Source organism: Megachile rotundata, chromosome 15 (genome assembly GCF_050947335.1).
Source record: "Megachile rotundata isolate GNS110a chromosome 15, iyMegRotu1, whole genome shotgun sequence".
NCBI classification, from domain to species: Eukaryota; Metazoa; Arthropoda; class Insecta; order Hymenoptera; family Megachilidae; genus Megachile; species Megachile rotundata.
In genome coordinates, this window is record NC_134997.1 from 3,814,021 (window position 1) to 3,835,676 (window position 21,656).

The 21,656-nt window shown below is 27.5% G+C and overlaps 1 protein-coding gene across 4 annotated transcripts; it reads right to left on the reverse strand.

The window, feature by feature from the left end:
* Positions 1-53: 53 nt before the first annotated feature.
* On the reverse strand, positions 54-21,205 carry LOC100877553 (something that sticks like glue). 4 transcript variants are annotated; one of them, XM_076540312.1, is made up of 16 exons: positions 21,188-21,205; positions 18,429-18,612; positions 18,090-18,324; positions 17,750-17,989; positions 17,496-17,662; positions 17,050-17,412; positions 16,250-16,511; positions 15,757-16,000; positions 13,255-13,561; positions 12,562-12,631; positions 10,702-10,989; positions 10,256-10,612; positions 9,847-10,140; positions 4,136-4,384; positions 3,647-3,880; positions 54-3,092 (listed from the first exon to the last, which is right to left on the reverse strand). In XM_076540312.1, the coding sequence occupies exons 2-16, from the start codon at positions 18,592-18,594 to the stop codon at positions 650-652; spliced, it is 5,919 nt and encodes a 1,972-aa protein (XP_076396427.1). In that variant the 5' UTR covers positions 18,595-18,612; positions 21,188-21,205; the 3' UTR covers positions 54-649. The 4 variants fall into 4 exon arrangements, with proteins under 4 accessions (XP_076396427.1, XP_076396428.1, XP_012145942.2 ...); XM_076540313.1 differs by lacking the exon at positions 21,188-21,205 and adding an exon at positions 20,887-21,146 and having other exon boundaries at positions 54-3,086; XM_012290552.2 differs by lacking the exon at positions 21,188-21,205 and adding an exon at positions 20,946-21,145.
* Positions 21,206-21,656: the final 451 nt, after the last annotated feature.

Here is a 21,656-nt window from a genome sequence, read left to right on the forward strand (position 1 = left end):
ATGCAATAAAACATTACGGAATAAAGTATTTGTAATTTTCCATAAAACAAAAGTAAGTTAAAAGAATTTGGTCTTTTTATTTTATGACGTCTTTTACATACTGACATTACATTATCAAAGTACAATACAATATTGAAATATTAGGGACTGTAAATATAACTGTTGTTATTTTCTAAAAGTATTGTATATCTTAATGATACTATCTACTGAGTGCTATAATGTACATCACTTATTGTAACGAATTTACTTACAATATTTCAAAGATGGAACTGGAATATAGACAATTATTAAAGGCCTTAATAATATTTAAAAATTAAATATTATCAATTAAATATCCCACTTCACTTTTTCACTTAACATTTTAAATTTTTATTCCCAAAAGATATTGGTTTTCGGTAATAGGTAATTGATCAATAATCCTATTCAAATTGATTTTGAAGACTGTTACAATATTATATATATATGTATATATATATAATATATATATATATAGCATAAACTATGTTGTTTTATAGGTATCGAATAACAATCTTAATTTGATGCAGATAATTACAAATAATTCTGGTAGAGAATCTTACATTAAAAAGCATTCGCAAAAAATGTTTTTGTCAAAATTATGTTTTAAAATGTTAAGAGACATCTAATGATGTCATTTGTGTTTTGACTTTTTCTTTTTTTTAGCTTGCTTGTTTCTATTCTTTGACTTTTTTGATTTCTTTTTATGCTTTTCCTCATCACTACTTGTTTCTGATGAATCTGAATAGGAATCTGAATCAGAACTACTGTCTTTTTTCACAGATTTTTTTTTCTTATGCTTCTTATGCTTCTTTTTCTTTTTTTTGTGTGATTCATCCGAGCTATCAGAATCTGTACTTGAACTGTCTGAACTACTAGATGAATCTTCACTACTTGAGGATTTTGATCGTTTTTTAAAAGATTTTATATCCATTTCTTTTTCCATATCTGGTTCGTCAAGTTTAAGTTTCTTAGCAGGTAATGGCATTATTTTACCATCTTCGCCGTCCGATTCCGAATCTGAAGCACTATAATCAGGTTCGAAATTAGCTTCATCAAGTATACTACGTTTACGATCTGATACCAGTCTTGGATTTTTCCTTTGCTTCTTTATAGATTCCACAACAGGAGGTTCAGGATTTTCATAACTTATTTTCGTTTCACTAGTTTCAACTTTATCTTTTAAAACAATATTTTCTTTATGCTTCTGTTTCTTTTCTGAGTTCTTTTCTTTATCTTTCTTGTGCTTTTTTTCTTTTCGCTTTTTATGCTCTTTAGATTTACTTCTACTTCGGTGTTCTTTTTTCCTCTTCTTATCCTCTTTCGACTTTTTGTCTCTTCTTCTATCGCTTTCGTCATCTCTAGCCTTCAAAAGACCCATCTTCGAAATCTCATTTCTTTTAAATGTACAAGATGGTGTCCTTCCTCTTCTCTCCCTATCTCTTTCCTTTTCTCTGTCCTTATCTATTCTTTCTCCTTTAACGTCATTTCGTGTTGATCTAAAATCTCCCCTGGAATCAATTCTTGGATCTCTTTCAGATCTCATATCATGTCGTTCATTTCTGAAATCATTCCTATCTTTTGAACGATCACACCGATCCTTGTTTTCTCGTTTTCTATCATCAAGAAATACTTTCCGCTCATTTCCTGGTAAAGGTAACGATGGATCGACGCGTCTATCTAACAATGGAGAAATTCTTTTGTCTCTACTAATTCTAGGAGATCGACTTCTAGATTGATTTTCACTTTTTGTTTCACGTCTATCTAAGAAACTTTTAATAGGACTAATTTTTCTTTCCTTATTTTCTTCTACTTTTTCACCTAATCTTTCTTTAGCTGAAAGTCTCGTAGGTGAATATGTTTCCGGAACTGGCTTGAATTTTGTTCTGTCTAATTTGGCTTTCTTTACTGGTTCTGTAATTTCAACATTTCTCTCATTTCGTCCAACATTTATAGTAACATTAACGCTTTTTCTAGGTTCTCTATTTGGTTCAGGTTCAAGTACTTTGGGTTCTGGGTTTTGATATAATACTTTTCTACTTTCACTTATTTTTTTAATTTCAATAGGTCTAATAGCATTTATAGCTTTTTGGAAAATTGCATTTTCAGCTCTTTTTAATACCTCTGATGTAACTACTTTCGTACTTTTAGGTTCATCTGTTTGTATTTTTTCTATAGATGATTCACATATTTCATCTCCCTTTTCTACAGTATCATCTCTTTCCCATTTAGAAAGCTCCGGCATTGGAGCTAAGAATTCATCTTTCTTTGGGGACTTTTCCCCCAACAAAATATTTTTATCTTCTGTTTCATTTTCTGACAGTAAAGAATATTTTTCGGTAATTACAGTATTTATTTCTGTATCATCTAAACCACTATAAAGGGTATCAATGGGCTTAATTTCTGATTTCAATTCTGGAATTGGTTTGAAATTAGGATTAGGTGGGTTTGTTCCAAATTCTGTGCGATCAATTCTTTCTGGACTAGTTTCATGAAATTCTGGAGGTTCTGGATTCATGGCTAAAGATTTATCTTCGAATTCTTCTTTAATGGGATCTTCTATGCTGGTTTCAGTAGGCATACAAACTATCCTGTTTTCTATATTCTCATCTTCGGTAATAGATTTTATTACATCAGGTTTTGCAGGTGACATATTTTCTTGTTTAGTTTCTGTTAATAATTCTTCGTGTTCAACCGACTTAATAGGTTCATCTTTTATAACATCCTTTTGACCAGATTTCTTTTCCTTCTTCTTTTTCTTTTTCTTTTCTTTCTCATCGTCCTTTTTCTTTTTCTTTTCTTTAATTTTCTTTTCTTTTTTCTTCTCTTCACTCCTTTCTTCATGATCCTTTTCTTTTTTCTTTATACGTTCAGGCGAAACATCTTTTGCGTCTGTCCTAGATTTTTGAGAATACGGTGTTAAACTTTTTCTGGTCTTTTTCTTTTCAACCGAACGTCGTTCATAACGTTCATGCCGATCTCTATCTTTTTCAGATTCATAATCTCTTTCTCGTCTATCCTTTTCACGGGAGCGATTCTTATCATCTTGCCTATGACGATCTCGTTCATCCCTGTAACTAAAATTATAAGATGCAATTCGATATAGTGAAATAAAAAAATTAAATTAATCAAAACATATAATCGTAAGTAAAAATTATTTTTGTATTACATTTCAAGTTTACAAATGGTCAAAGGGTTTAATCGAATAAGATTAAATAGTATTGTACATAACTACATAGGAAAAATAGGTCGAAAATCGGAATTTTGACTTTTTCCTTTTATTATCCCCACCAGATTGAGAATTACTCAGATGATCAGATAGGGAGTTGTAACTTGGTGTGAGATATTTTTTTTAGATATGCTATCGACTGACGTATTGGGTGTTTCATTTGGCTCAAGGGCATTTTTTACCATCTTATTCGATTAAATTCTTTGAAAATATGGACAATTAGAAATAAATATGAAAATTTATAAACGTTATATCGTAAGAATATAGACATTTTATAACTTGCAAATTTAATTTAGAAATTTAGTTGAGAAATATAGAAATTTCAAATTATCAAATTACAAAATGGTTTACTAAGTAGTAATAATACAGATCATATACATATAATATTATAAACATACATACCGATCTTTATCATAATCCTTTTTATCAATATGTCTATCATCGTCTCGGCGATCACGAGTATGCCTATCATCTCGCTCTTTTTCTTTTTCTCTTCTATCACGATCGTCTTTATCTCGTATTCTATCATCGTGATCTCTAGATAATCCTGGTCTTTCACGATCTTCACGATCCCTATTCAGAACCCTTCGGTCCCTTTCATCTCTCTCACGGAAACGATCTTCACGTTCACGACCCCTAAACACACATATAAAACTTATGAGACATATTTCTATGTTATAATATGTACTAATGCGTAATAATAATTTAACGCATATGATGTGATCTATTTAATATACAATCTGCATTAATATCTAGGAAGATTCTGTCGTATTTTTCCGTATCAAATCCGCAAGTTCGGATACCTACAGATTCCTAATTAATATCGAATTATATCGACTAACTAATATTACTGAATTTTTAAGTTATTATTACTTTCACATTGTTTTTTACCTGTCGTCCCTTAACGGTAATCTATCCCGTTCTTCAATATCATTATCTTTAAGAGAATGCTCACGATCTTCTTGATCTCTTAACAGACGTCGATCACGATCGTCGCGTAGAGATCTATCAGAAACCTCAACACCTGGTGGTGAGAGATCATAGTAACCTTCTGTTCCAGGAGGCGCAACATCGTCGAATCTTTTATGCGGTGTGTCGCGTAAAGGACTGCCGAAACGTTGTGTAGATGGTCCAGAATACCTGTTGACAAAAAATCCATAAAAAATGTTTATATTTCTTTTAATTATAAAATCTTTGAACTTTGTAGGTTGCATCATAAAAGGTCACTGACATTGTGAACATTGTAATCTATAGATCATTTAATATTAAAGTAGAACTAAAGAGTTGTTATACATTTAAATTGTATCCTATAAGTCTAAATTCAGATTATGTACTTTATTACAACTTTTAGCTATAAGTTTAGGTATCTTTTAATAAAGGTACATATCAAAATATATAATTGTTTAATTATATATAGGTTGTTTAATTTTAGACCAAAGGATTACAGTCTTTGTAACTAAACACTGTTATTTGTAAAAAAATGATTTTACCATTTTTTTTGTCTTACTGTCAAGCTGCTATGAAAAGTTGAAGTTTTAACGTAAGAGTTACATTGAAGCTGGAAAGATGAATAGATGAAATTACCTATTACCAAATACGTTATAGTTACTGTCTATGATGTCATAAAAGCGAAAAGTAAATAAATCAACATTTATAACTTTCAATATACTTTTAATATCTTCATCTAAACATTAAAATTATAAAAATTGTCTTATTAAAAATGCTATTAACATAATAACTGTAATGTACAATCTAATTTCTGATTTTTTATTCACAATTTAATTTAAAGTGAAATATTTTTATAAAATATTTTATAATATTTTTATTTTATGTATTAAAAACAAAAAGAAAGCAAAACATTTTATTATGTTACAAATGTTGATTTGGCCCTGAATTCACCTGATTCAGAAACCATGTAGATCTGTCAATCAGCTGGGTAGCTTCCACAATCTCCAAGTTGGTCCTTGCAGTATACACTTTTCCTTGCTTGTGTCTTCTTCTTTCACTTTTTTGTTATTTGTATATGTCATAACGTACCGTCATTATGTATATACAAACAATATTTTACATGCATGTAAATGACTATACAGAGATAATAACAAATCAACTAAAAAAAAAATCAACATAAATATTTATGTCATTTTTATAAAAATATTTCCTTAAATCGCGCATACAAAAGTACAGTTTTTTTGCAAAGATCATTATAATGATATTTAAAAGGAATGTAATATTAAAAATTATAGAATTAAGAATACTTATCCTAATACAAAAAATATAAAACTCATTATTTATATTAAGTATTAAGGTATAAACTATGTCGTAATAAGAGCCCATTTTAGTTTACAAAGCAAAGAACTTTGCTATGAAAAACAGTGTGATTTTATAGCTATAAATAATATACTTGATGTACAAAAGTACATGTAGATAAAATTAATAATCTGTTAGTTTATATAATAATAAGAATTATTATTATACGTTCTTATAATATTGATAGAAAGTTATTGATATATAGTAAATTATTCATTATTTGAAGGAATGAAAGATAAATTATTACAATATTTTAAGCAATTTAAAATACTGGTATTTATCCGCAATCATCTCATTATCATGAACACAATGATAATTTAATTTTAGTTACTGTGGTCTAATAAATTATTTTAGATTGTTTAAATTTAAAATAACATTTACACAAACAGATTATACTTATTGTTTCATTTGTAAATCATATTTAATTCCAATACTATCAATAATACATGTATACTGCCTGAGAAATTCAAATGTAAATTGCAGGAGTTTAACAACGCGCTAATACTATTAACATTAATGAACTTCAAGCAGTACTATGGCAGGCTATGAATGTTTGAAATCACTCGATGTTACATGTATCAATGAATTATAAGAAATATTTGTTGAACACAATCAATGTAACTATTCACACTAATTCTTCAATAATTTGTAAATTATCACAGACAATGCAATATTTCAACATTTCTAAGTTACTGCTGTAAATTAATGTACTTACAGCAGAATAATTTAATAAGAATTACAAAATTTATATTGAATAACAAAAAATTAGAAAGGATCACTAATGAGGAGAATTTTTCAATTTAATTTATTACGCTCATAATGCTAAAATTAGTAAACTAACTTAAAAATATTTATACAACATTTGTAATAAAAATTGTAATACGAATATTAGAGTATTCATATATTGAATCCTTTCAATTAAATGTTTTTCAATTTACATGAAAATATTGAATTGTTAAAGCATAAAAAATCATATCTTATTTCAAAATATTGGTTCTTCTTTTGATTGTTTATATTCTTGTAATTAATACTTGTCGCGTTTATGGAATTACGTGTTTTTAAGCTGTAGTACTAATGTAATAATACCTAATTAAAATATTGCTAAAAAATGTCAACTTGTTATGAAATAAATTAATTCCTATAAATAATTTCATACGATAACATTTAAGCTAATTTAATCTTAATTATCCAATATTTTAGTCTGCTAACAATATATTTTTATGAGATAATTTCTCGAAAATTTACTAAACATTTTTTAGATAGTGAATATTTATGCAAATGTATATTTTAGTAAGAAATAAATAAATTAGAGAGGCAATTAGGAAAAATTCAATCCCAAAACATAATGATAGTTTCCTTTCTCGTGCTATTCCTTTAGCTGCATTAACAGAAATTTTAATACTCTCTTTTACTTGTTCAGAAAAAATGAGCTGAAAGAGCAATGTTAGAAAGGAAAATGCAACATTTTTTTCTTGAACTGGATTTCCTTTATTCAAGAAAACCTAATTGAGTTAATACAAATAATAATTTGTATGCTTCAACCAGGAAAGTTTATAAACACATATATTACGTATTTTATAACCACGTTGCAAATATTATGAAATTTATAAACATGTATTAATAATACGTGCATATGAAGATGTACTATTTGTCAACTATACCCTCAGATATTTTTTTTCTATAATTTATGGAATACTAGGAATTAGATAATGAATGTTTACATATTTATGATGTACACTTTATATACTTTTCAAATCTTTTACATACGTCTATTAATAATTTATAAAATTCACCATAAAGTATATCTAATACTTTACCATTAAATATATTGAAAATAAAAAGGTAAACTATAATTAATACAAAACTTGAAGAAGAATTGGTGGCAAAATTATCCACTTTCAGTTTACACTATAGAATTAGTATTACAGATCAAAACAATGCAAAGTAAGAAATTAAACTATTAATTTAATAACTTAGAGTTATGTTTTATTAAACAATTTAGATATGGAAATGTGATAATTAATAGAAAATATTAATATTCTTCATGATTGAAAAAATGTATTAGCATGGGTTGATGTATCTTGATAAATTTTTGAACAACAAAGTGTAAAGAGTTTTTCACAAAATATACAAATTGCACTGTTTTCAATGATTTGTCATTATGAAAAAATTATTTAGGTAATTACCATTAATAATAGATATGAAATCTCATATAACAAATCACTGTAATAGACAATTTGCAAAGTTGAAAATTTTTTAGAAAAGCTGCATGACTATGAAATTACCAAATTTTGCTTCACTTTGATTGTTACAAATATTTAGCAAAGATGCAACTTAATTTTTTTAATTCCACTAATCATTTTATTTTTAAATATATTGCAAAAATTGTTTCTATTCAGATTAGATGCAGCTCTATATATAGTTAAAACGGAAAAAAAAAGAAATAAAAATTGTTCAGATAAATTTGATTTGTATTGTATAATTAGTTTAAAGCTTGAATAGGATTGTTGACTGTAGTTTTACTTTCTATTGATTGATCAGTGATATATTTTGTAAATGGTAATGGCCCAGAAACAGTGATTTACGTTGAAACCTGTAGAAAAATGTTATAAAATTCAGGTTTACTTATTTTAACATGATAAACATGTGGTTTAAAGTAATGATATTTAATATTCCTAAATAATAAAACCAATTATTACTTTTTATTATATTTTTGCATATAAATAATTGAAATTTTTAACGAAAATAAGACCATTGTAATTGAAACTGCATAGAATAAGTGTATTCCAATAGACTTACAAAGTCTGAAAAATAAATATTTACTAAAGCACGTCTGCATATGCTGCAAACTATGACAAAGATACTAGATAATGTAGGTCTGTTCTTGCTAAGTTCAATACAGATATTCGTAACTGCATTAAACTTGTAAAGAATATATCTAGTAACTATGGTGAAAAAGTATATATAAAAACTGATATGATATAAAAACAAATTCTGATCTTATCTATCATAATGTTGTTGTAAATATTTTCTTATTCTAGTTTAGTCAATATTGTATGACATAAAAGCATAATACATATTATATATGTATTAAACTCAGAAATTTTACCTACTTTTTATACACGTATGTATATATTTTTCATATACCGTATAGGCATAAATATTCACAGTCTATTTATTTCATATTTCAATTTATCACTGCTTAAAATTTATATTGGATAATCACGATTACTATACCTGAATCTTATATAAAATTTTTTAATTGTTCAAATAAATAAAATAGCTTTAAAAATTAAATGACTATTTTTATGAAACCTCTTCGTACCACATACAGTATTTTTTTAATAAAAATACAGTAAAATAATACAACTGAAGATACACATACTATATGTGTAAAACACACACATCCCTTTACATACGCTTCTATTCATTTGTTCTATCGCTATAGATAACTTTTAAATATTTAGAATAGCAATAACATGCACTTTTGTCTCATGGATTGGAATAGTTGCTTTTTGTTTTATTTTAGTTTTAAAAATTTAATAAATATTTTAAATGTTTTTGGTATTGTTATAAAGAAACATTTCTTAATGATTTTATTAACGAAATTTTGAATAAATTATTTCTAATTTTTACATTCTTTATAACCTCACAATTTTATTTCAAATTGAAAAGTAATTTAATTATTTTATTGTAACAATTTTTGAATATCAGCTATATGTAATGGTGGAACACAATAAGTATTATTAAATAATTAAATACTTAATTGAAATGTAAATGACTTGAATTTTTCAGGTACATATCTCACAGCACAGTTATCTCGCAGCACACTATTGTTAACATATCACTCTTATACCACAAAAAGATTGACATTTCGTCATAGTTGTATAAATATATAAATATATAATTTATAAACTTTTGTATATAAAAAATACATTTTATTAACAAAATCATTCCGCAAGTGTTTCTGAAATATTAAAGTTATAATACTCTTTTCTAAAACCTGTACATACTAATTTATAAATTTATACAACTATCTCTGCATGTATGTGCATGTATGTGTGCGCAGTTTGTAAACATATATGTATATGTATGTTTTACATATATATACATATAAATATATTTATCAAAAAGACATATCTATACAAATTTTCGTAAAACGTTATAAAATATATCGTTTCGCTGTTACATTCACCATAATTTCGAAACAGTCTTAACCAGAACAGCAGCATAAGGTACGGTAGACTGTCTGCTTAGCGTGTACATGAATTAAAGTACTATTGAGGCGGAAATACCTGTTGTAGGAATCATAATAGTCTTTCCTGTCCGTAGGTGGAGGTCCCAATGACATAAGTGGTGGTGGATGATTTCCAGTGACTAGATGTGGCAGCAAAGGTGGTATGTTATGCTGAGCAGCTTGGTTCCTTACAGGATATCTAGGTACTGGCCTATCTCGAGGGGGTAAATCCCGTTCTCGATCTCTGAATTGGTAATCGTGTGCCGGTGAATCATTGTAATAACTATTACATCCATCTCTAGGTTCACGTGATCTTGGTCGATCTCTATCACGATCCCTATCTCTTTGAAATCTGTAAACATCATAGACGATTACAATGTACACTTATATCAAATATGATAAATAAATCATTTACTGTAATTATAATGCACATTTCAATAAAAATTATTCAAATTATATCAATATACCTTGGAGGTGACCTAGGTGGTGATCGATATCTAGACAGCATTTCTCTTTCACGATCACGATCACGGTCACGGTCTCGATCACGATCTCGGTCGCGATCACGATCCCGATCACGATCACGATCACGTTCACGTTCACGTTCGCGTTCACGTTCGCGTTCACGTTCACGTTCACGTTCGCGTTCACGCTCACGCTCACGTTCGCGCTCGCGTTCACGTTCGCGTTCACGATCACGTTCACGATCGCGTTCACGTTCACGATCACGTTCCCGATCACGATCACGATCTCTCTCTCTGTCTCTATCTCTATCTCGTGATAGAGATAATCTAGGGGATTGACTACGTGAATACGATCTCGATCTGCAAAAATATATTGTACATTTTATAATAGAATTTTCAATAATATAGAATTATAACTATTATACAATACTGTGAAGATGTTCATTTACCTGCTGATTGAGAAACTTCCACTTCTTGATCTACGTTTTGGAGTACGACTTCGTGTTCTCAGAAGTAAAGGTGATCGTGAAGACCTTCTCTTTGAAGGGGGACTTCTAGATCGACTTAAACGTGTTGAAAATGGTGATCTACGACTAAATGAACGTGATCTAGATCTACTATAACTACGAGATCTGGACCGTGTCCTGCTTCTTCTTCTATGTTTGCCAAGCCTTCTATCTCGTTCATCTTTTTCTCTAAGCATTCGTTCAAATGCTTCTAATGGATCATCGATTATACTGAAAAATGATATTCACATTAATTCTCAACCTACTTGATGATTATTTATGCATCATAAATCAACTTGTTGTTACGTAATAATAATAATATACTAATAATAATCCCACGCAATTGAATGAAGTCCTTTAAAATGATTTTGGAATTATAAATTATTCATTATGTAAATTAATTTTTTTTAAAACTACTCTGCGCAAGTAAGTAGTAGAAAAAGTTAAAATATTTTACAATCAGATTTTTATAACATTGCCTCTTAATCTTTGTTTTCGCATAATGCCCCAAAAAATCAATCAATGAAAACAAAAAATATGCAAGTCCATTCTTAAAAACGTGCACCTGCACATCTTTTTTTTTCTGTGTGAACTACATATTTATAAAAAAATTAAAAAATGTTTCACCAGAATTGTAGAATATACGTTAATAGTTCTGATTAGAAAGATTAATATTTCATCAATTTTTCTATTTATAACATAGTTAAATAGGTCCGTAATTCCCTCAAACTAATTACAGGTCACACTAAATTTCATACGAATAATTCTACACACTTCATGCAATAAACAGAGGATATCTGTATTAACCCAAATGATATTCTGATAAGTTTTAATATCTAGTTCCTCTTGACTAACATACCAATCCTTGAAACTGTTGATATCCTCAAGAACAAAGTTTCAACAAACCTTATTGTTCTTCATATAAAATTATTCGTTTTTCATATAACAAATCACCTGTTTTCTTTTCAAGATAACTACTACATATAAACCTCTACTTCCACGATTAAATCTTGAAAAGCGAATTCTCAAGAAAACTCTTCTGAAGTTCTCCATCTAAACCATACAAATAGATGATCACGATTGTAATATGATCGCATGCCATTAATACCCTATCCCTTTCTCGATTAGATTCTTTAATAGTATAGAAAATATATTCATGTAGGAAGATTATATTGATGAAACTAGTAGAAATATTTACACACGACACACAGAACACGAAAGGTGCAACAAATAAAAAAAATACAATTAGTACTAGCAAAACATCGATTAATTACAGGCCACCATATTTTCTTTGATAACGCCTTGTACGGGGAGTTCGCAGAAAAATTTAAACACCCCAAGAAAATAAACAGGAATTCGGATATTAATTTAAATTCTATGCAGACTACCGTCCTCCCAAATACCTAACGGATCGGTTTCGTAACGTTTAATTGACTAATTACTGATCCGAAACCATCAAAAGTTGATCATAGTACGAGTGCAATATACATATAAAGAACATTTCTTCATCGTAACACATTAGTATTTCTTCGAACGTCTGAAAAAACTAGCAGAATATTGGCAAAACGTCGGGAAATCTCACATCTCCTATTCGGCAAATCATATGCAATTTTGATTAAAACGATCATACATTTGTATTTGTAAAGTGCATTGCTGTTTTAATAAAGAAATTGAAATCATTCAAAAATAAACTTCTTTCTTTACATCGATTTTCTGCATTTAATCAGTTTATAACTTATTTCACTTACGTGGGATTATCTGTACAGTACTCAAAATAATTTTTAATGAAATACACTAACTTACCCAGGTGGATTACCGTTATGAATATTTCTACTTAATCCAGGTGGTGGTGGTTGCAATCCTCGATAACTTACTGAAAAAGAATTAATTGTTTTTATATTAATATCATTAATAGACTATATTTAATCTATTATTAATAGTTTTTTAGTAAAATCAAGATTAAAATTATGTATCATTATTACAACTTTATTTGTACATAAAATTTATTTCTAACTTTCATAACATCTCAAATGAATGCTACTTTTCTTACTGCTACATATTTTATAATCATATATCGTTTATTAGTAAATTTTGACTTAAAATTATGCGCTTGAAAAAGAAAGACAAATAGTTTTAAGGCTAAAAGTAATATTTTTATAATTTATGTTTATAACTTTATGATTAGATAAAAAAGAACTTTTAGAATTACTCTGTGATGAACTCGTATACAAAGAAAACTCATTTATAACAACCTAGCACCTGGTCAACTATACTTTATACAACTGTGTATTATGTTACAAAAAATAAATCTTATAGAAACTTTAACATTAAATATCTTTTAAAGGACTAACTGTCTGTATTTAAAACCATGATATGAATACTAGTAATAATACGATTTATTGACAGGCAGAATCCTATTAAAATCGGAAAAGATCACTTAAGATATTTTGTTAGTTAGTTAACTACTAATTTTTAAATATTAAAAATATTACTTACAGTGATGTAAACCTCTAATTGGACGTGGTGGTCCATTATAATTTCTAGGTGGTTGTGAAGGTCTGTATCCTTGTTGTTGATAAGGTGGTCTTTCATATCTGGGAGGTCCATAGTGAGATCCTTGTTGATGGGGATAAATAGGTATTCGATGACTCATATATGGATCTGGCAATAAAGGCTGGCTATGCGGTGGTACATTAGGTGGAGGTTGATTATAGCTTGGCTGTGGAATACGATCTTCTCCCGGCGGGAAAGGTAAAAGAGGTGGCTGATTACTAGAAGGCACATGCAGATGCGGTTCATCAACCTAAAATTAATACATACTTATATACCAAGTATTATAATATTGATAGTATAGCTGAAAAGAAGAGATTTTACATGAAGGAAGAAACTCAAAGTACAGAATAAAATTTTTTCATATGACTTCGGTTTCGAATTGAAATTAATTAAATAAAGAAAATTAACAATTTTATCTTTTCATTAGTTTAATAATTAATAAATGTTATATTTAAAAAATATATTTATTAACATTGCTAAAATGTATCATTACTCAGTGACATTTATGATATTAATATTTATATGTACATATATGTATTTGTCATACTTTTGACTAAACCTGTTACATTACACATTAGTGTATCAATAATATTATAAGGAACACTGACTAATAATACATTTCAACAATATTAATAATTATATTTCTTAAATGAGACTTCCTTTCTTCTATTATTTAAAGTAAAGATTGACTTGATGACGAAGTTTCTAGAATATGAAGTTAAACTTTATTTACTACAGCATGCTTGTTGAATTAGATTAGATCAGACTAAGTAGATTTTATTAAAAACATTTTAGAAAGTTGTTCAATTCAATATGTTGGATAATAGATTCCTATATTTTAAATTTAAAATTATTCATAAAAATAATTTAACGATGTTCTTTAATAAATTTTAATTATAATTTCCTATTGTATTAAAAAACAAAATATTTTTTAAGAACTATGCAACGCATAAAATTAAATTAATTTAATTTTTTGACATCTCAACATTAATTCTATTCAAACATTAATTTAATCGTTAATTGTAGTTTTAACTTTCTTGCGAATTTTTTTAATTGTTCAAAGATGATTTACATCAATATTATTGTAATACATAAGTAAATTGTTATTTTACGGATGTAAAATAGAATGTTTCTTTTTCCTGATACATTACTAACTCCAACGACTTAGAAATATAATATATATTTATATAGTATATATATATAGATATATAATTTGATAAAAAAATAAGGTCAATTTTTCATTTAAACTTCGTGAATACTATAAAATCATAAAATTATTTTTTGCGTGGATTAGTAGTACTGTCTTTGACATCTATGCAGTTTTATGTCAATATATTTAATTTCTGCAAAGCTACAGGTGTTTTTGTAAACATACAAAAGATTTTAAAAAAGGCCAAGTACGAGTTCAAGATAAATAGCGCCCCGGACGAACCATCAACAAATACTGATGAATATCGCGTGAAAAAAATCAAAGATTTAGAGTTTAAAAATGGTCGATTGACAAATAAAGATGTTACTGACACGACAGACATCTCATTTGGATCAACCTAAATCATTTTAAAAGATGTTTTGCGTTTCAAACTCGTCAATTCTGCATAGGACGATACTGCGCTGTCCCAGACTGCATTGGTTCTTCGAAAGCATTTCACCAAAAAACCGACCAATATCGTTCTACAATCATCGTATTTGTCTGATTTAGCACAGTGCGACTTCTGACAGTTTAACAAATTCAAAAGACCGTGTCTAGGACACCGTTTCGACTGATGAGATAAAAGCGAAATCGAAGAAAGTATTGAATATTGAAGATTATTTTTCCATTCCGGAGAAAGACTTGTTTGATTGTTTCGAGAATTAGAAAAAACGATGGCATAAGTGCATTGTGTTAAATGCATAATACTTTGAAAATGACGTGATTGATTTAGAGGAACAAATAAAGATTTTTCATTTTATAAATTCCCCTTACTTTTTGATCACAGTTGTATATGTAGTATAGTTCATAAAATATTGTGCTGTCACACTTAGGCGTGGTCAGCCTGTATAATTAGTTTTAATTTTTAAGCTGAATCCTTTAGTTTTCAACAATTTTATTCAAAGCTTTGCTAAAGAGTTATATTTTCTACATCATATCATATAAGGTCAGACCATAGCAACGATAAAAATACTAGTAAAAACGATGATATGTATGTTGGTAAATCGTCGATAATGATCTTAATGTTTATTATCTGCTATTATGACGTAGTTTAACAAAAATATGGCAAATATTCGTAAATCACAAATGAATCAAAATTTATGTTTGTCCTATATTACGTACCACACCTCTTACTTATAACTGTATCATATGAAAGGTCAAATTCTGAACTATGAAAATGGTCAAGTAGCGAAGTGACTTAAATTTAAAAATAAAAAAGTGCAAAAAAAATAGTTAATACTATATTTTATACTTACCGTTGGAGTACCTGGACGATCTTCAGTTGATCTACGTATGGCACTTTCATAATGCATACTAGATGGATAGTGACCATCATCAGGTGGTAATCCTTGATAACTTTTTGATGGCGGAGGATTCATCAAATGTGATAACGGTGCTCCTTGAGAACCATAATCGTTATGTTGCGAATGTCTAGGAGACAAGGATCGTCTTCGACTTACTGGTCGTAAATTTTCCATTCTACGGCCACGTTCCCCACTCCTAAAGTATAACAGTTACATAAAATAAAATACCATAAACATTATATTACAAGCTATACTATTTTCAATAATTATTTAATAATTAAAGTAACATTTTTATTTAAAAGCTTAATTAAAATTGATTTACCAAAATCAATTACAAAACTATAAATAACGTGCATATCATTAATTATGGAATACTTCTATAAATTACAAAATTATTTCTATAAAAGATTTATATATCATATTAAAATAATTTTTAAAAATTTACCTGTCGCGATGATTATCTCTACTAAAACTTCTTCTACGTTCTCTCGATTGCCTTTCTCCTGAATATTCATTTTCACGTTCTTTCGTATCACGACTTGGGGGATCACTTCTTTCTCTATCTCTTTCTGGTGAACTGCCGATTGCAGGAATCGGTAGCAATGGTTCTGTGCCTGGGGGTGGTGGTACCTCTGTTTCTTCGTCTACCGCCAATTTTGTTACGTTCTCAGTCTGTGTTTCAGGTTCTGATGTAGATTCAGTAACAGCTATTAAATAGAAATAATTTATATTTTTTATTTTATACTATCAACTAAAATACAGTAGTAGTAAACGTTTATTTCATATATTTTTATGTATTTAAAAAACGGTACACTTTTACAATATACTTCCTCGCCGATTTACGCAATACTTATTTACACGATTATTTCCAAGAAATTTCAGTGTAAATTGGAAGATAGGTGTACTTTCTGTTACATTATTAGCTTATCAAGAAGCTTAAGAAAGTGGAATATATTTCTTATATAGTATTATACAATTTAATATTTTATAGTTTTTAAATAATATCCAACATTTAGTTCATATTGTTATAAAAAATTCTTATATTTTTATAAACAATTGTATAGAAAAAGTAAAAAGACACTACATTTAATGATACTAGAAAATTTTGTATTGTCGTTTATACTTCAAATATAATTATAACAAAGAAAAAAGTTTATCTAAAATGGAATTCGTATAATCTTTTGTACATCATTTAATGCAACACAAAAAACACGTAAAAGGTATATAAATAAATATATTACTTACTTGCAGTCTGTGGCTGTACAGTAGCTGGATAGGATTGTGGAACAGATTCAAAATTTGTTGACTGTGATTCTGTATATTCTTGTGAAGGTGCAGTAATATTTGTAGTTTGAGCAGGTTTACTTTGATTTGATGTTTGATTCGGAATTTGTTCAACTTTTTGTTGATCTGATTGCAATACAGATTGTTTATTTGTTTGTGTGGCTTGTCTATACGTTTGTCGTTTAGCATATCCAGTTTCATTCTTAAAACTCATTACAGCATTTCTCAAAAACCGATTTGGAATAAGAGTTTCTGGCGATACGTCTTTTTCATTACAATCTGGACATTCATGTTCTTCAGACTCTAATAAGAATGTACGAATACCTGCAATTCAATATTCAAATATTGATATATTGCATAACTATGCTTAGCTATAAATTGGATAAAAATATTAAAAATAAAATTACATTCATCACAAAATGAATTGCCACAGCATGGTATCATTACTGCATCTGTTAAGAGATCTTTACAAATTTTACATAATAAATCCTCTGGAATTTCTGGTTTTTCTACAGCAGGTTCTGGATCTTGTGAAAATGGCGGTCGTTCCTTCTTACCTTCCTTATAAGCTTGACTGAAAATATACAAAATATTTATGAAACAAACCTTAATTTTAAATTATAATATTATAAAGGCAGTATTTCCTAGTATTAAAACTTACTGATCAATAGCTGGTACAGCATATTGCCCTGTTGGTGTCATCATAGCACCTGGAACTCGTGGTCCTTCTACAGGAACCATAAAGCTCCTAGGAATACCTGTACTTTTTTTAATTTCTATAGGTTCTTGGTTTATACCTAGTGGACAATTCTTGATCCAATGACCAGGTTGATGACATTTATAACAACGATAATTTGCAGGTACATCACCAGTTTGATTAGCGCCACGTATTTTCATATAACTATCAACAAATAATTTAATTAAATATATTTTTATATAGAGAATATTACATTATGTATGATATAAAATACGATGTAAATTTTATTTATATATTTACATACTTTGATGGATCATAGTCTTGTGTAGACTGAGTCATCATAGCCCGAATTTTATCTTCTTCAGAGCCATCGAGTCTTGTTAAATCTACAGTCCGACCTAGATTAGTTTCATCCTTTAAATTACTAAATGAAGGAGTTTCATTCCTGTCCCAAGATCGTTTCTGTTGTACTGTTAATGGAACTCTAGCAACAATCAGGCTAGTATTCTTTGCAATTAATGCATTATCATCTGTATAGTCTAAAAACATGTTTGTAATTTTCATATTAGATATATAAAAATTATAATTATTACTCTGCAAAAAAATATATACAACAATATCAAAATTATATAGCAATAATTACCTTCTTTAGTTTGAGCATTTGTTATTTGCAAGTCAAAGTCTGTATTTTTTCCTATACGTTTTTGATGAAAAATAGCTTTCTTCAAGTCTGCCACAGAAATATGTAACCCATCGAAGGACACTGTATCATAGTCCAAAGTGGATTTAAATTTGTAATGTACAGACATTTTTATTATTCATATATCCTGAAAAGAAAAGAAAAGAAAAGAAAATTATACAAATGAAAAAATTAGGAAATATGTTACATTTTTTTATTCAATTGTACTATCTTATAATTACATTTGTTCAATATTTATGGTACCATGAAAAGATAGTTATTTGTTTATGAAAAGATATTGCAAACTCTACATGTACATCAGTATATATGTACCTTTTAGATATATATCTTCTCAATATATATAAAATAAATACATGTAACAGTAAATTATATTACATATATATATATTATGAAACATACTATATTTCACTGCAATAAAAAGAAGAACAAATTTACTCTTGTTAGTTTAATAAAAAGTAATTGTTAATGACGCATTTTGTTGTAAATAAACAGATATTAAACCATGTATAACATATAAGTTTCAGTTAAAATATGGTACCATTATTCCAGTTGCAAGAATAATTATAGTACAAATAATATAATCAAATTTGTAGCCGCCAAACATTATTTAGGCTCAAAATATATAGCTTGGTTAATTAAAACATTTTTTCAGAAGCTACACACAATACCATGTTCCTTATATGCAGGGCTTTACTGACAATATATACAAGCAGGAACTATTTATTCTATACCATTAATTCAAAAACTGTAAAATTTCCTAATACTATAAATTGCAAAAATCCTAAAATTTTCTACACATAAGTTCTAATTTTATAAAAAAGAACCCAAGAGAAGAATGCTCAGAGGAATGTGAAATAATAAATTTAGTATTCCAAACACAAAATTTATAAATTCTATTCAAATTATACACAAAATAAGTTACTAAATGTGTATAAAATATTAATGTTTTTTAAGTACCTGTACTGATTGTTCTTTCATTAGAAAAAAGTGATACTAATTATTTTTCAATGAACTTAGAGTTCTTGGATTCTGAACTTCCTTGTATTAAGTTTTATTTCTTATTAAACTACAGTTTGATCATATAGTTTATATGCTATTAATTATCAATTCACATTTACCTCATTAAAAATTAAAGATATTTATTAATTTTTAACAATCTTCCTTTCTTTTCCTTTTATAAAGTTCAAGTTGAAATATCAATTCCTTTTTAATTAACAATTTTTCTACTCGATACACATATTAATCAATTAGTATTAATTTAAAAAATAAGTAATGAATATCTCATAAGTTGAATGAAACAAAGCTACAATAAATATATAAATATAGGTTGATAATTAAGTAATTAATAAAATATTATAAATCCATACTATAATTTAATTACAGTTTAACTCAAGAAACTTTAAAAATTCTAAGAAACATTTTAATTGAAAAATAATTCTTATAACATAATAATTATGAATAAATTTAATTTTTTTCATTCAAAATTTGTTTTTAAAAATGTAGCAAAATTCCAAATTACTCCTAATTTTTATCTAAGCAGCATTTTTGTAATATATAATTTACATACGTTAACATCATCATCTACAACTAAACATTTCTATACAAATAATTTTAATTAAAAAGCCAATGCTTTTTCTAACTTGAAAAAAGTTATAAAAGTTACAAATAAATGAAGTAATGAAAATTACAATGTTTGTGTATCAAATGATGATATTTTACGTAAAAGTTTATAGTTGAATTTACTTTAACATATACATTCTATAAGCTTACATTTGATTACTCCAAAAGAGAAAATGTTCCAAATAAAATTTCAAAATATTTTCTACAAAATTTGTAGATAAAGAATATTAATCAAGAAGTAAACATAACCACATTTCATAATTTCTGGATTACATATGTGCATAATTTCTTTTCTTAACATACATAATTTTTTAAATTTTCAAAACTTGAGTGAACTGAAAAGAAATCGTGTTCAAACAATTCATAGTTTTGAAAATACAAATTTATAAAAAATTATGAGATTAAATTGATGATATCATTTTACCTATTTTATTACAAATCTATATCATTAATATATGATGTTAGTAAAGTATTTTATATGCTTCATCATGTATTAAATCAACTGTCAAATATTCACTCACAAATTAAAAGATTTATCTTTTATATAACACAAATATTTATGCATATATGTAAATGTATCATATCATATTTAGGCAGATTCAACACATAGAAATAATTATTTTCAGTTATAATAGGTTAGTAGAAATAGAAACAATAAAATATTTAACACCAGTTAATGAAGATTACATTATCAAATTTGTGAGGTTAAGTATCAATATAATAAAAAGAATGTAAATATAAATAATTATAAAATTATTACTTATTAGCTGTAAGTACTCACTACAAAATAAGGAAATTCAAATAATATGAGTAATAAACGTATTTTTACGGAGAACGTACAAACATGACTTCTGGCATGTTGCAACGAATAATCAATTTTTCTTGGTACTTTCTATAAATCACAAATGCGTTAAATATCTAACCTGTACACATATACGTGTACAGATTACGATAAAAGAAAAGCATTATGAACAAAACACTACAATTGTATAACTAAAAAACTCCAAGTGAATAATTCAACCGTGTATAGTAGTAATGAAACAGTTAGTTTATAGATGGCATAATCAATAGTACATTTATACCTTATTCCACAAGAGCGTAGTGCAAAAGAAACCGAGGTGCGCTATCTAGGGAGGATTAATTCAAAGAGTAGAGATGCAATAAGAAGTGACACTCTTTGTCGGCACCTTTGATCTCTCGAAAATGGTATTGTAAACGAGAAATTTAAATTCAATGAATTTAATTTCATGTCAACCTCTAATAATTAGAAATCTATTTGTCATAAATTTTGTTCATATTACTAATATTGCCTTTCGAAGTATTTTCGTCAATTTTACAACATGGAAAGGTTCGAAACAACATTCGAAAATGATTACTCTACAAAGTATATTTGAAGAAAAATATATTACAGAAATGATTATTACAAATAATTTATAAAAAATGAAAAACTATGTATCATACGATTGCATATAAATGCATATAAATGTGTTAGAGAAATGACAAAATATTTATTACAAATAAATTACTAAACTATTCTTTTTCGACCACTAT